We start from the raw sequence: 13,601 nt of genomic DNA on the forward strand, positions 1-13,601 counted from the left end.
GGGACAGTAGAGGGGGGCCAAGGGGGCTCGTGCAGGGTCCCCCCATGCAGTGGGGGGCAGTGGGGATCGCCCCCCGCCTGGCAGCACCCAGTGAGTCCAGGGGGGGTGGTTTCCAAGTGCTGGGAGCTGGGGCAGGTGGGGCAGCCATTGCCAGGCTAGAAGAGGGGCTGGGGATGGGCCTGGGTGATTCGGAGATTCGACCAAATTGATTCAGGACAGTGATTCAAATCATTGAATCGAATCACTGTCCCCCCAATCACTAGCGAATACTAGCCGCTTCGCACAGGCCTAGTACCCAGGTTTATGAACCAAGACGTCACTATGCTGGACAGATATCCTTGGTTGTCATGGCTGATTGATTTTTTTCAACCAGTGTCACAGAACCAACAAGAGATGATGCTATTTTAAACTTAATTTTGGTAGGCAGTGAGGATCTTACAGAAGAGATGGTTATTGGATAACAGTCTTGTAAATTATTATATGATTACAATAATAATGTGGGCAAGACACACTAGCCAAGATGTAAGGATCTGTTTAGCTGTAAGGATTGGAATGGATTTGTTTCCTCTCAATGCATAGATAGGTGGGGGTTTTTAGTGTGCTCTGAACCCATCTCTAGGGTTAAGCTGGTCTCACAAGTTCAGGAGTAAGCTGGCCATCACATTTGGGACCAGGAAGGAATTCCTCCCTCAAATCGGATGGACAAGGACCATTGAGGTTTTTTTTGTTTCTCAGTCTCTCATGGTTCACTTTTTGGGGCCAGGTTGGCATATTTTACTTAAGAAAATCTCTAGCATCATAGAGCCCTGATGTCTCTTGATCTCTTCTGTTCCTTTCATGTAGTGTACTATTTTTTATCTTTTGTACTATCTTAAGTTTGTTGTAGGCTGTTAAGGGCGTGTTGTGGCTTGTGTTGTGTGGGTGGGAGGCTGTCCCTGTGGATTCGTGGAGTTTATAGCCTTTTATGTAGTAGCCTATAATTTCAGGGAACTGATCTTAATGACCCAGATGGCCTCCTCCAGACTTGTTTCTAACGATTTTATAATCTAAGTAATTATGGCTTGTGGGCCTGATCCTCAGCACATGTTAGTGGAGATAGGATTATGCCCTTGCTTGGCCTTGCTTGGAACAATATTGTCTCCATGTAATTTCTTTCCTAGTTATTCTTTATTCATGTTGTCTCAATATGCAGTGTGTGCCGAAAGACTATATTACACACCAGGAAACAGTCAGTATGCACATCTGCTTCTCCTGGCTGGTCTTTTCACTTCATGATGATAGTAATTTGGTCAAATAAATGCTCAGCTACTGATGCACTGGAATGGTGGCATTCCAAATGAAAAGAACAGGTGTTGTCTTAAAAATAATATTTTTCCCCTTTGCTTTGTATACAACCAGATAGTTTAACAGGGAAAATGTTCTTGCAGTGGCCTCTACTTTTTGTGCTCCCTGTTTAACATTTTACACATGGAAAATCTCTTGGGAGAGTCCATACTTTTCAAAATTGCATTGGCTTCTTAGACATGTCAGCTGACTTTTTGTCATGGAGTGTGCTGGGGCTGTTGCAGGTCCATGTTGGGCCCATGAGGAGCACAAGTGTGGGCTGGCTCAAGCTGAAAAGTGCAGACCCAAGGGACCATCCTATCATTGAACCTAACTACTTGTCAACAGGTAAGTGCACGATTCCTTTATTGAGCTGGTTTCATTCGGTTCTTTTCCTTATTCTTCCCATGCTCCAGGGAGAAGTAATCTGTTGCTTGCTTGTGGCAAAAGTTAATCCCTGCTCTGCACTGTGCTAGCTGCCTGTTGCTTACAGTAAGTGTGTATACTGTGGTAGTACCATCTACCCGAATCCCATCATACTAGGCACTGTATCAGCACAAGGCAAAAAGATGGTTCCTTTCCCGCGAAAAATTAGTCAAATTGAGTCATAATTCTTGCTTGTTCCCTGTAGGGAGGGTGAGTAGTAGCCACCATGAACATTGCTTGCCACCCCAAGCTCAGACTGAGGAGCATCCAGGTAGCCTGTGCAGAGGAATGAGGAGGAGAGGGGGGCTTTTTCTCACTGCTCCCCTGCTTAGGTGCACAGGACAAGTGACAACTTAGTCCATACTGAGGACACATACCTGAGTCTGAGAAAAAAGGTTGTTTGCTCTTTTCTTAACAGGACTGAGCCCTTATATTGTGCATGGATTTTTCCTTTTCTCAGCTTGGCGTTCTGCCTTGTACTAATATGACGCAATTTGGCTTTTGTTATGTGCAGGGAAGTGTTGCAACATGTTTCTGTATTTACAGTCATTTTGATTTCTCTCTATGCAGAAACAGATGCCTGGGAATTTCGTCAGTGTGTCAAGTTGTCCAGAGAGATTTTTGCACAAAAAGCTTTTGAAAAATTTCGTGGTCCTGAAATTCAGCCAGGTAGCAACATACAGTCTGATGAAGAAATAGACACTTTCATAAGGCAGAAGGCTGATAGTGCATATCATCCTTCTTGCACGTGTAAAATGGGGCAGCCCTCTGATACTTGTGCTGTAGTTGATCCCCAGACTAAAGTAATTGGGATTGAAAACTTGAGAGTTGTAGATGCCTCCATAATGCCTAGTATTATCAGTGGGAATTTGAATGCACCAACCATCATGATTGCAGAGAAGGCTGCTGATATAATTAAAGGGCTCCCTTCACTTCATGAGAAAGATGTTCCTGTATATAAACATCACAATTTGGAAACTCAGCACTAAACAATATGCCCACCGTTTATTTTCTGTGTTTTTTTACTCATACATGCGAATTTTACCTTAGACTTCTCCAACAGAATAAATTTGCTATTGAAAAAAAAGAAAAAAAAATACGGAGGGTATTAATTCACTAACTTTCTGACTAGTTTTGAATACATACTTTTTAAATCAATATGTGCACGGAAACTATTCATTTATTTAAAATTTGTGTAAATGACCTGCTTTTAATGACAGTTATTCTGACAAGGGGCAATTCTACCATTTGAAACAGCCAATCATGGGGGAACAGCTAGATTTTCAGTACCTTTGTGGCTTAGCATGGGATGGAAAGGGTAGATATCAACCATTTTGCAGAGGACAGTAAAACGCCCAGAATTGCTTTTGTTCCTTGACAATTTAGAGAGCAAGGAAGTTGAGGAAGGAAGGTTCAGTCAGGCCATAAGCCTAGCATGTGAAGTAAGTGTTGTCTGTTTATTGGAGTAAGGTACATCAGCACGAAGCAAGGAGAGCAGTACCCCATACCAACAAATTTCACCACAGCTGTCAGTGTCTGTGCAATTTATTTTATCTCATGTAATCTTTTGTAGTAATGTGGGTAGAGTCATATAGGGTACGATCACTGTTTCAACATGAAGGTGGAATTGTACTAAATGGGGGCATAAGTATTAACATAATGGTATAATTAAAAAGAAAAAGAGGACATATATATTTGACAACTATGGCGTACTTCAGAGCCTCTATAATAAATGTAAAAATGGAGTTGATAGTTTAAAAATATATACAAGGGCAACTTTTAGAAACATTCTATTTTTTGGAATTAGCTTAACAGCAATCAATTCACAATTTAACCTTTTTTGGCTTGTGTTCATATGAATAAAGTCATAGAAGGGCATGGATTTTAGCTTTAGGTGGCAAAGAGACTTCCAAAGTCTTGAGTTCCAAAGAATTGGTTTATTAAATAAAGTTCCAAGTTAATTTAGAGAGAGACCTCTTCCCAGATCAACTCTATATTCATTTGCTCAGTTAATTTGAAGATTTCTGGCTCATTTACCTTTATAAAAGAATAAAGGTATCTTGGCTCTTGGGTTTTGATCTAATTTGTTCTGATTCCCCCTCCCCCCCGAGAATTTTTTTTTTTTTTAAGCAGAAACCTGTCAAGGAAACTTTCTTGAGCCACTGCCTAGTGACGTGTGAGAGACTAAAAAAGTCAAATCAAGATCAAACCAGTGGAAATTACAGTCGCTTTCGCCCCTCACGGGTAGTAGCTGAGAAAGGAAGTCAGGCTATAATTTATAGTTAGGAGCTGATCCTGAAGTCTTTACTGAGGAAAAATTCCCACACTTCTGACAGGAAGTGTTGCTTTAGAAAATGGGTGCAGTCTCAGTTCTATAGTTGTGCATTAGGGCTAGGTACTGACATTCAAAAAGCCTGAGGTAGAATCGATCTAAGTTAAGCAGTGTTCTGTACATGGCATAGTTTAGATCAGTAGCAAACAGAACACACATTCACCCTTTGTATGGGAAAGGCACAAATCTAAGACCAGGTCCTGACTTTTTTAAACCAGTCTGGGTGCTGAACTTCTCTGTTATGGGTTTAGGCCAGGTTTGCATGCCAAACGAGTATGGACCAGTTTCCGATAATTTATACTGCTAAAAGCGTAACGAATATCTGTCAACAATAATCTAGGTATAAAGTATCCTGCCTCATGCAGGGGAGCTAAGATAGATTATCTCCTGGGGTCACTTTTAGCTGTATGTATCAATGATTCAGTACATTTTAAAAAGTTATTTGAATCCGATTTTATATTTCCCAATACTTTGCTTGATGTTTATGATAAAGAAAAATGTGCATCATCTTTTGCATAATCCATCCTTATTACCATTACAATCCTTGGAATATTTTTCATATTAGTGCTTTAATTTGCATAATCAGACTAAAATGTGAAGTATTCAGAATTAATTTTGGTTATTAAACCAGGATATATCTATCTATATCCCTCTGTGTGCACAAGAGGAATGTATGTGTGTGTAGATCCACACGCACACATCTGTAACAGCAAAGTGGTCTGTTGAAATATTACATATAAGTATATACATTTAAATTCTGCTGTAATGTATATACTATAAAACACCTAGGATAAAGACTCCTGTGCTGTTATAAAAAAAATGAAGAACTGAGCTGCAGAGGTATTTGGATTTATTCTGTGAATTAAAGGAAATCTTACAAATGCAAGTAGAGTCAAATTTTAAAGCAAAGGCTCCTGTGGTTTAGACATCACAAAAATAGCGTTAGCATAAGTCAGAGACTGTTATCAGCCTGTGAAGGAAAAACATGCCTATTACATGCAGTAAGAGAACATTCTAATAGTAGTTCAGCAGAAAGCAGACATTAGAAATATATGAAAGGACAGTTAATGCAGATCTTGGGAGCTGCAAGTAAATAACTTCCCAACAGCCTGCTTAGGAGTTCCAGTGAAAAGAGGGATAAGTTTATTCCAGAAAAATGGAATTTTAAACCATTTGATTAGGTTATAAAACCTGCTGACTCAAAAGTTGGCTAGAGGGATAACTGCAGATGTTTTAGACAGATATTCATTCCTACCTAGTGCTGCTGCAAAGCAGAGATGGTGGAGCCCTGTTGTTAACTGAGGAAAGGACATGATTTGTCAGAATAACTGCATAAAGAGTAAACAGGGATACTGAAGGGAGAAGATGACAGCAATGGATACCGTTCCAGGAGTCAGATAACCCTTTCTGTATGATGTGTTCTTTTGCAATGAGGAAAGCAACAATAATATTTAAGGTAATAGATGATCTACTGTGCTTTTAAGTCAACCCATTTGAAGCAACTGTGCCTGTGTAGAGATGAATTATGTCCTTTGTGCCTTTGATTGTGTAATATCTTCACTTGGCACTGCTGCATTCAGGATTTTCAAGTTAAAGACATGAAGTAGGTATCTTAATAGCATTTAGAGTAACCAGTACCAAGATATAAAGAGTACTGTGTTTTGGACAGACTTGTCACAATACTCTGCAGTTGATGTACAAAACATTTTTAAGAAGCTGTGTGTTGGTGGAAGTCCTTTTATTTGAAGATTAATAGCGTAGTATATGCCAGGCTTGCATTTTTGGCATACAAGGCAGGAATTGTTGTTTATGTAACTGCAGAAGACTATCAGGCTATATCATTCTGTAATTATGACCATACACAGTTCCATCCTACATTGTGTTGAGTAATTACAGGTCAGGAAATGGCAAAGTTAAGTTAGTATGCACAGCTGCAACTGTCATTTTTATGAACGCATTGCTGCATAGTGCTATCACAATTAGTTTTCACGATTCTTTCAACTCTTTCCCTGAAGCTGTGGATATACACACACATCTTAGGTTATTTTCCTTTCTTTTTTTCCCTTATCCATACTTACTCTAAGTGTTGTGAAGCTGCAGTTATTTTATTAATTTAGGCCCTCATCTTCAGAGGGCTAGGACTGAGTTATGTCATTTCTGTGATTCAAACCAGGTGTACAGCAGTGGATCGGTTCCTTGAGAATTCTGTCCATTGAACCAAATCCTCAGGTGCCAGTGGTGGCTCCTGTGCTAGCCCTTGTCCAGTTTTGTGGGCTCCAGATTAAGTGGTTCTTATCTTGAGACATCTTCAGGGGGCTGTTGGCAGTTCATGCAAGATGTTCAAATATGGTATGACTAGGCTGGAGCCCACCACCCCAAGAGTGGGAGGATGCAGAAGCATGTTTAAAATTACCTTAACCTCACTTTGAGTTACAGCAAGCATTTTCTGGTGGGTCCAGAAAATCCAGCTTCTTAGACTCTTGTATAAAAATTTTCTTTTCATTGATGCTACGTTGCTGTAGCATCTGTGGGCGTCTGTGCTTGACCAGCAGCTATGTCATCATAGCGATGTGCTTCCTGGTATAGGAAGTACTAAATCAGGGTGCAGTAACAACGTCGCCCTAGTGACACGTGTACATGCGCCCATTTGGTTGTAATACAAATGATACTACAAGTCCATCTGTTTGCACTTTTCCCTAAAGTGAGCAGCAGAAACCTTCCTAAGAGTCTTCAGGATACTAATACAGTTAACAACAGTTGTTTGAGCTGGGATTTTTACTATTCTTGGTATGCCAGCATCTTACTGGTTCTGTGTGCCATATAGGAGTTTGCTCATTGTTTTTATCTACTGGAGCCTTTACTTGGTCTGTGCTAATGAGATCCCTGTCATTTCCTTGGCAGTAGATTTTTCTCTGCTCTCTCTCAGACATGAACTGAAGTCCCTGATGATCAAGCTAGAGGAGATATTTATTCAACAACAGATATTTGGAATAGCAAAATGGAATAAAACAAAGATTGGCCTTAAGTATACTTTTTGTATGGATTTTCCCCTATAATGTTTGTTTCAGCGTGAAAGATTGTTTTTAAAAACATAGGAAGTTAGCAGTATTTGTAAAACTGCCTTTTTCCTGTCTTCAAAGTTTCTGAAAGGTCACTCAAATGGGTCAGGTTGTAAAACTTACTTACAGAAAACCTAAACTTGCAGAAGAATAAATTCATTTACAAACTTTATTACAAAAATACATTTAAAATGAAGAGTTATTGTTGATGAAAACCAGGCACATCTTAGATGATCCAAGCAATTTTTGAATGATGGGTCTCTTGTCTTTTGACTCCCAAAATATACTGTGCAAATTGTGGATGATATTATCCTTAGGAAAAATTGTATTTGACCATGTGTGTTCCAACAGCTATTAATGACTGGATGCTTTATTAATAGGTCAGTATGTGTGGAAAGGTATACATAGAGTGACCTACAAACGTGGCAGATGTGCTTAAATAGGGCAATCTATTGCTGTTATTTTCCATAATTAAAGGAATTACTGAATGCAAATCACAAGATTTTAAAGGGTAGACATTAAACAGACACTTGTACTGACTTACAGTATTACTGCTAAGTAGAAAGTTCTATGCATCTTTATTCTGTAACACATTTCCACCCCTGCTCTATTGTTGTAATAGTGAAGTATTGACCATTATAACCCATTTTTAAACTATAATTTTTAAAAGTCTGTATTTTCCTGTAAAAAAATGAATCTGCTCTAAATAAGGGGATATATTTTAAGTGAGTTGTGTGCATAAAGTCCTAAGGAAGTCGGTTAGTCTCTTTGCAAGTGTAAGAGTTGGGGATATTCTATTGTAGGACTGGGGCCTTAGTTTTAGAAATGTAACTTATGGCATCTATAGCATTTGGAATCTCTTATGAAGAATCACTATAGCAAGGAGATTTAAGTGAAATATTTCAAAAGCAGTAATTAATTTTTGTGTCTATTTTCTGACGTTAAAGGTGGTCTTTTAATCCAACTGAAGTCTCTACAGCTTCACGATTATATGCTTCCCAATTTAGAAAATCTCCACTGCCACTTTTATGCTAATCTCATCTGAGCTGGAACTATTATTTTGTAGACTTTCAAAGTGTTCTGTTTTTTGTAAGCTAGGAAAACACTTATAGTGATTAATGCTAAACAACCAGCTCGGCAAATCCTAGTCTGAAGTGGCATATATGCAAGACTCAAACTGATAGTCTGTAAGGGACAATTTAGTTAAAAATGTCTTATTCATTACAGAATAGGTTTTTTTAAATATATTTTTTCCAGGTTTGTTAATGTGTCCCATTATACACAAATCTCCTGTTCAGCATTAAGTAGCTGGAATTTTTTTATGCAGAAGAGCACTCATATAAAAGGAAGTTAAGGACGTCAGTACTCTGGACTAAGGATCATATTTTCCAAATGAAAGGATGGACTTTCCCTCCAAACACTGCACTAAGAATTTAACTTTTAGAAATGCCATTCATGGAAAGGAGTCCAAAGTATAATAAAATTATTACACAGTTTTATTCTGAAGAACATTTTGCATTTGCTTTAATACAAAATGATGTAGGTCAAGAAATAATTTACAAATACTTAAGTTATTATCCTGGCATTTGAATAAGAATGATTCCAGAGGAGGTCTGTAAGGTATCCATAGGAAATTGACATTATGTACAAATTGTTTATTGACAGGTTTTAAACATCACATTTTAAAAATGTGAATTGAATTGCTACCTATCTTGTGAAGTGCAGGTAAATCCTGATAAGACAACTTGTCAGCAACAAGTCAATTTTATCCAGTGTTAAGAAAATAAACAGATTTTGAGATTTTTAATTTTTTTTTCCAGGCTGTACTAGTTTCAAAAATTTGTATCAGGGTTTTTACTGCATTGTGAACAATATCTAAGCCCTCTTTTGATTGCATAAAAATAAATCCTTTAAGTAGACCAGCAGAAAGGGTAGAGGCAACAAAGTACTATTTAGCTTCTCAGGAATCTTTTGATTCTGTAGAGTCACTTGATTAGATTTTTCATTATGAGAAGTGACACATACAAGGGATTCAGCAAGATTTTAATCCAGCTGCAAAGTTATTTCCAAACCAAATGCTATATACTGAGGCAAGCAACTTAGTTAAAATCATCATTTTTGTTAAAATTAATAATTGTCACAAGGTTAATAGTACCTTGGTATGGTCTCACCAATTTTCAAAATCAGTATGATCTATTTTGTGGGGTTATTAAAAGATAAAATCACAGTTTATTGTCAATCAAAAATTTTAAAATAAGTTCATTTTTAACTTTTCATGTATAAGACTGCAAATAGTCAACTGTGCATCCCTTACGTAAAGAGAGATTTGTATCGACTCAAAATATTTTTTTAAAAAAATCTGTGTGTTGTCAAGTTTCCTTTAAAACTTGACATTATATCCAAAAAAGAGATTTACATTGAGAAGGTGGCTCTATTTAAATATTTATCCTATAGAACTATATAATCCAAGTAAAAATACTTATATCTAGAATTCTGTGGAGAATTACAATAATTAGGGTCCATAAATATTGCTGCAGTTCAATTACGGTACAATAATTACAAAATATAGAACATCTCTTTACAAATACAAATTATTGTATATTACAATTCATTTACAATAATTTCTACTATATAATTTTTAAACAAACTATCTTATCTAATTCTACTTTAACCTGGTTGCAAGTGCATTAGTAAGAATGCAATTATTCCAGTATATTTTGCCCTTAACATGACAGTCATAAAACAGACTATCTGAATGATATTTTCCTATGTAAACTGGTGTTACATATGACAGAAAGGTTTTCTGGTTTCTTTTTTTTAATGATCTCTAACAGGTAGAGCATGACACATTGTATCTTAGAATAATAGTAAAAAAACCAAACAAAACCAGGAGGCAAGTTTGAAAACAAAATCAAAATGGATATGCTGTGAATATTTGATATGCTATTGAATGCAGAGGTAATGACGCTTCTGATTGTCATCACCTGTCTCACATGGTCATCTTCTCCACATATTTTTGTGCTGGACTTTTACTGACACTGCTTTGACAAACTTCTGCTTCACTATGAAGGACAGTAGCACAAGAGTAAAAGACAGGCAAGATATTACACCTCAAAATCCTTCTCTAGCCCTCTGAAAATGGGATTGTCAGAATCTGGTTTGACATAACCCTATTCCTGCAAAGGAACTGAAGATTCTGTGGAAAAGTACTTGACAGACTGAAGCTTTGATCACATTTCAACAACCTAGAGACACTAATAAATAAATTATGGCTTCCTTGAGGTGTGACATCACTTGTACAAAACTAGTTTCATTATTACTTCCAACTAGTGCCTAGCATCTTTGAACTATGAGGCACTTTTTCTGTTATTGAAATCATTTTCTCCTTGCTAAATACTATAAAGTTGTAATGCATATCATTTCATCAGCTAAGTCCTCTTCATATCTACCAGTGTCCGGTTCTTCATCACTATAACCCGGACCAAAGTCTTGAAGTTCATAATCTTGCCTACTTAAAATGGGAAACATATCCCCATTGGTCCCATTGCTAATGTTTCCATTGAGAAGGTTACTTGCTGCACTTTCCATCTCATCAATAGTCATGTCACAAGCATCAGCAATCTCGTGTTTTGTTGCTGAAACAAATTTAGGGTCCTTTGCATATCGCCCAAGGCCTTCAGATATAAGTACCTGAAACAGAAATGGAGAAGTGTTCAGTTCACATTTTGAATAATAAATCATCAGTAAATAAATAGAAAGCCTCATATTCCTCCCAGATCACTCAAGGGCAAAATCCATGGAACTCTATGCTGAATACCTGCAGCAATGAGAGCAACAATGTAAAGAACTTAAGTGTCCAACACTCAAATGGTTCTGGCCAGAGTTTTAAAGTTTTCTAAACATGTAACTGGTAATGCATAACATTGAAATTCTCCTTGGGAGATTTACGCCTTTGATAAACAGCAAACAGAATATAAGTAGAAGCTGGTTTATTTAGATGATAGTAAAATTCTTTGGGTTGTGGTCTGAACAGTGGGCTAAAAAATGAAGGTGGTGATCAAGACACTTCTGGAAATACAAAAGCATTCTATTGGTGATATTGTCAGCAAAGAACTTAAAGATTTAAAGTGTCGTCTAACCCACAGTTATGGAAGGGAAATGACAGCTGGAAGCAAGGACCTGAAAATTGTAAGTGGCAGCAGAACTGATAAAGCAAGAATACTACATTTTTACAGCTGAGAGAATTAAAATACTTAGCAGCTATAGAGACCACTTTGCCTTCACATCTTTGAAAATTAAATTATTCCTTGTACTCCTGAGAGCATATGCAAAGAAGCTACTGAGATGCCCCTTCAGGAAGCACTTCATTTTCATCAGCTTACTTCACCCGTCATCCCCATTTGCAAGGTCCTTGTGCTTTCAGGTCAGTGCAAGGACTGTGAAAGGCTTAAGCCCTCCACAGAGCTGCCCAGAGGGCTCCAGGTACCATTCCTTGCCTTTATGCCATTATAAAAAGGCAGGACATTATGTGATCCTAAGCATTTTGTGTTAACTGTGAAACTTTGTTTTGAACCACATACTTTAAACTGCTCACAGTTTAAATGCTCCCATCTTTTTTATTTTATTACTGATACATCATTAATATACAACTTCCCAGGTTTTCAGCCTGCTTTCTCCCTGCCACACATTCTAGGACTAGACCCTCAGCTCAGTATTCAGTGGAGCTTTTTGATTTCAAGGTTTTGTTTCCCTTAACACCTGCCTTATCTAAACACCATGTGGAAGTTTTAATCTGAAATCTAGCATTTCCAGTGAAATATATAAAATCCAGTATATGTTGGCTGTAATTTAGGATGCATTTGGTCATGGATACTGCAAAATGAACACAAAACTGAACAGACAAGACACTCATGGCTACTTTTAAGGATTTATGTAGTACTTACTGCTTCTACCAAGCTGTCTGCACTTCTTTGTTTGTCACTCTGTTTATGCCTAAAGTCATTAGGTATGGTTAAACTGACTGGTGTGAATGTTCGGTAGGAGATATCGGGATCATCTGTGTACCAGGAGCTCCTGTGCAAAGAAGGCAGGCTGCCATTCATGTGTTCTGTAGATTCAGCCCTGTCAACTTGGATGAGCGGGGTGTAATATGGAGTACGGTCCCTGTTGGGAGGGGTGGCTGGTGGGGTGGCCCAGGAACGTGTTGAACGACTTGGTGAATGCTTATGTGCTTTACTGGAATCCAGACCTGCAACAGCCATGACCTGGTAAAAGGAAGAGGTTTAATAGTTATGGGCCTCAAATAATCCCCAGCAGGTTTATTCCTCATTTAAATCCAATCCAAACATTTAGACAGCTGCTATGAAGAGAGACATCTTTTGTAGCACTCAACAGTGTAGAAGAAAAGGAGGAAGTTAAGTAGTTTCATTTGCAGTCACACCACAAACTGATATCTCCATAAGTCACTTTTAGAATATCTGCCTAATATTTGCTTAATATATTCAACAGGTTAGATAAACCAAATATTGACACCAATTCTTGCTGCTACAACAGCATAAGGAGAGGTTAGCTTGAAGCTTAAAATAGTTGTTAAAGGTCTTGCATACTAGCTTCAAGGGGACCTGCCCAGATAGCACCATTTGGATGACTGCAAGAGCTTGTCCAGCTGACAAAACCTCTGGGCCTTCCACCATGCTGTCAGAGCAGTGAGACTCAGGCCACTGAGAGTTCATCTCATGATACAAAACAAAACTACATTAGTTGATCTGAATTAAGATCTTGTGGTAATATAAAGCTTATTGAAGTTCAATCAGAGTACAGAATGAAGCTTTAACTAACTAGCATTTGGGAAAGTAACACCAGATGCAAGCAGTTACGGCAAATTTATGCAAATAGTTTCATAGTTGGTAGGGTCAGAAGGGACCTAAGCAGATCATCAAGTCCGACCCCCTGCCATGGGCAGGAAAGAGTACTGGGGTCCAATGACCCCGGCAAGGTGACTGTCTAGCCTCCTTTTGAAGATCCCCAGGGTAGAAGCAAGCACCACTTCCCTTGGAAATTGGTTCCAGATCCTAGCCACCCTGACAATGAAGTAGCACCTCCTGATATCTAGCCTAAAGCTACTCTCAGTCAACTTATGGCCATTATTCCTCATTGCTCCCAGTAGTGCTCGGTGGAACAGGGACTCTCCTGTGGCCTTCTGGTCCCCCTTGGCCAGTTTCTAGACAGCCACCAAATCCCCTCTCATCCTTCTCTTGTGGAGGCTGAACAAGTTTAGGTCCCATAGCCTCTCCTCGTAGGGCCTGTCTTGCTGCCCCCTGCAAGTGGCCCTTCTCTGGACCCTCTTGATGCTGGCCACATCCCTCCTGACATGCAGCGCCCAGAACTGGACGCAGTACTCCAGCTGTGGCCTGACCAGTGTCGCATAGAGGGGGAGGATCACCTCCTTGGACCTGCTTGAG

The 13,601-nt window shown here is 38.5% G+C and overlaps 2 protein-coding genes across 2 annotated transcripts in view; one reads left to right on the top strand and one right to left on the bottom strand.

Annotated features, from left to right (window-relative positions):
* CHDH (choline dehydrogenase) overlaps nucleotides 1-7,832 on the top strand; it is a 28,590-nt gene extending 20,758 nt beyond the window's left edge. The window contains exons 6-7 of the mRNA XM_019536918.1: nucleotides 1,569-1,671; nucleotides 2,320-7,832. Of these exons, the coding sequence (XP_019392463.1) occupies nucleotides 1,569-1,671; nucleotides 2,320-2,738 (522 nt within the window). The 3' untranslated portion in view covers nucleotides 2,739-7,832. The remainder of the gene's footprint in view (nucleotides 1-1,568; nucleotides 1,672-2,319) is intronic.
* Nucleotides 3,845-13,601, bottom strand: part of CACNA1D (calcium voltage-gated channel subunit alpha1 D) — a 247,120-nt gene continuing 237,363 nt past the window's right edge. Inside the window, exons 44-45 of the mRNA XM_019537015.1 lie at nucleotides 12,084-12,404; nucleotides 3,845-10,830 (exon numbers count right to left, since the gene is read on the bottom strand). Coding sequence (XP_019392560.1) covers nucleotides 10,537-10,830; nucleotides 12,084-12,404 — 615 coding nt within the window. The 3' untranslated portion in view covers nucleotides 3,845-10,536. The remainder of the gene's footprint in view (nucleotides 10,831-12,083; nucleotides 12,405-13,601) is intronic.

Source organism: Crocodylus porosus, unplaced genomic scaffold (genome assembly GCF_001723895.1).
Source record: "Crocodylus porosus isolate Cpor-Errol unplaced genomic scaffold, CroPor_comp1, whole genome shotgun sequence".
In the NCBI taxonomy this organism is placed as follows: Eukaryota; Metazoa; Chordata; order Crocodylia; family Crocodylidae; genus Crocodylus; species Crocodylus porosus.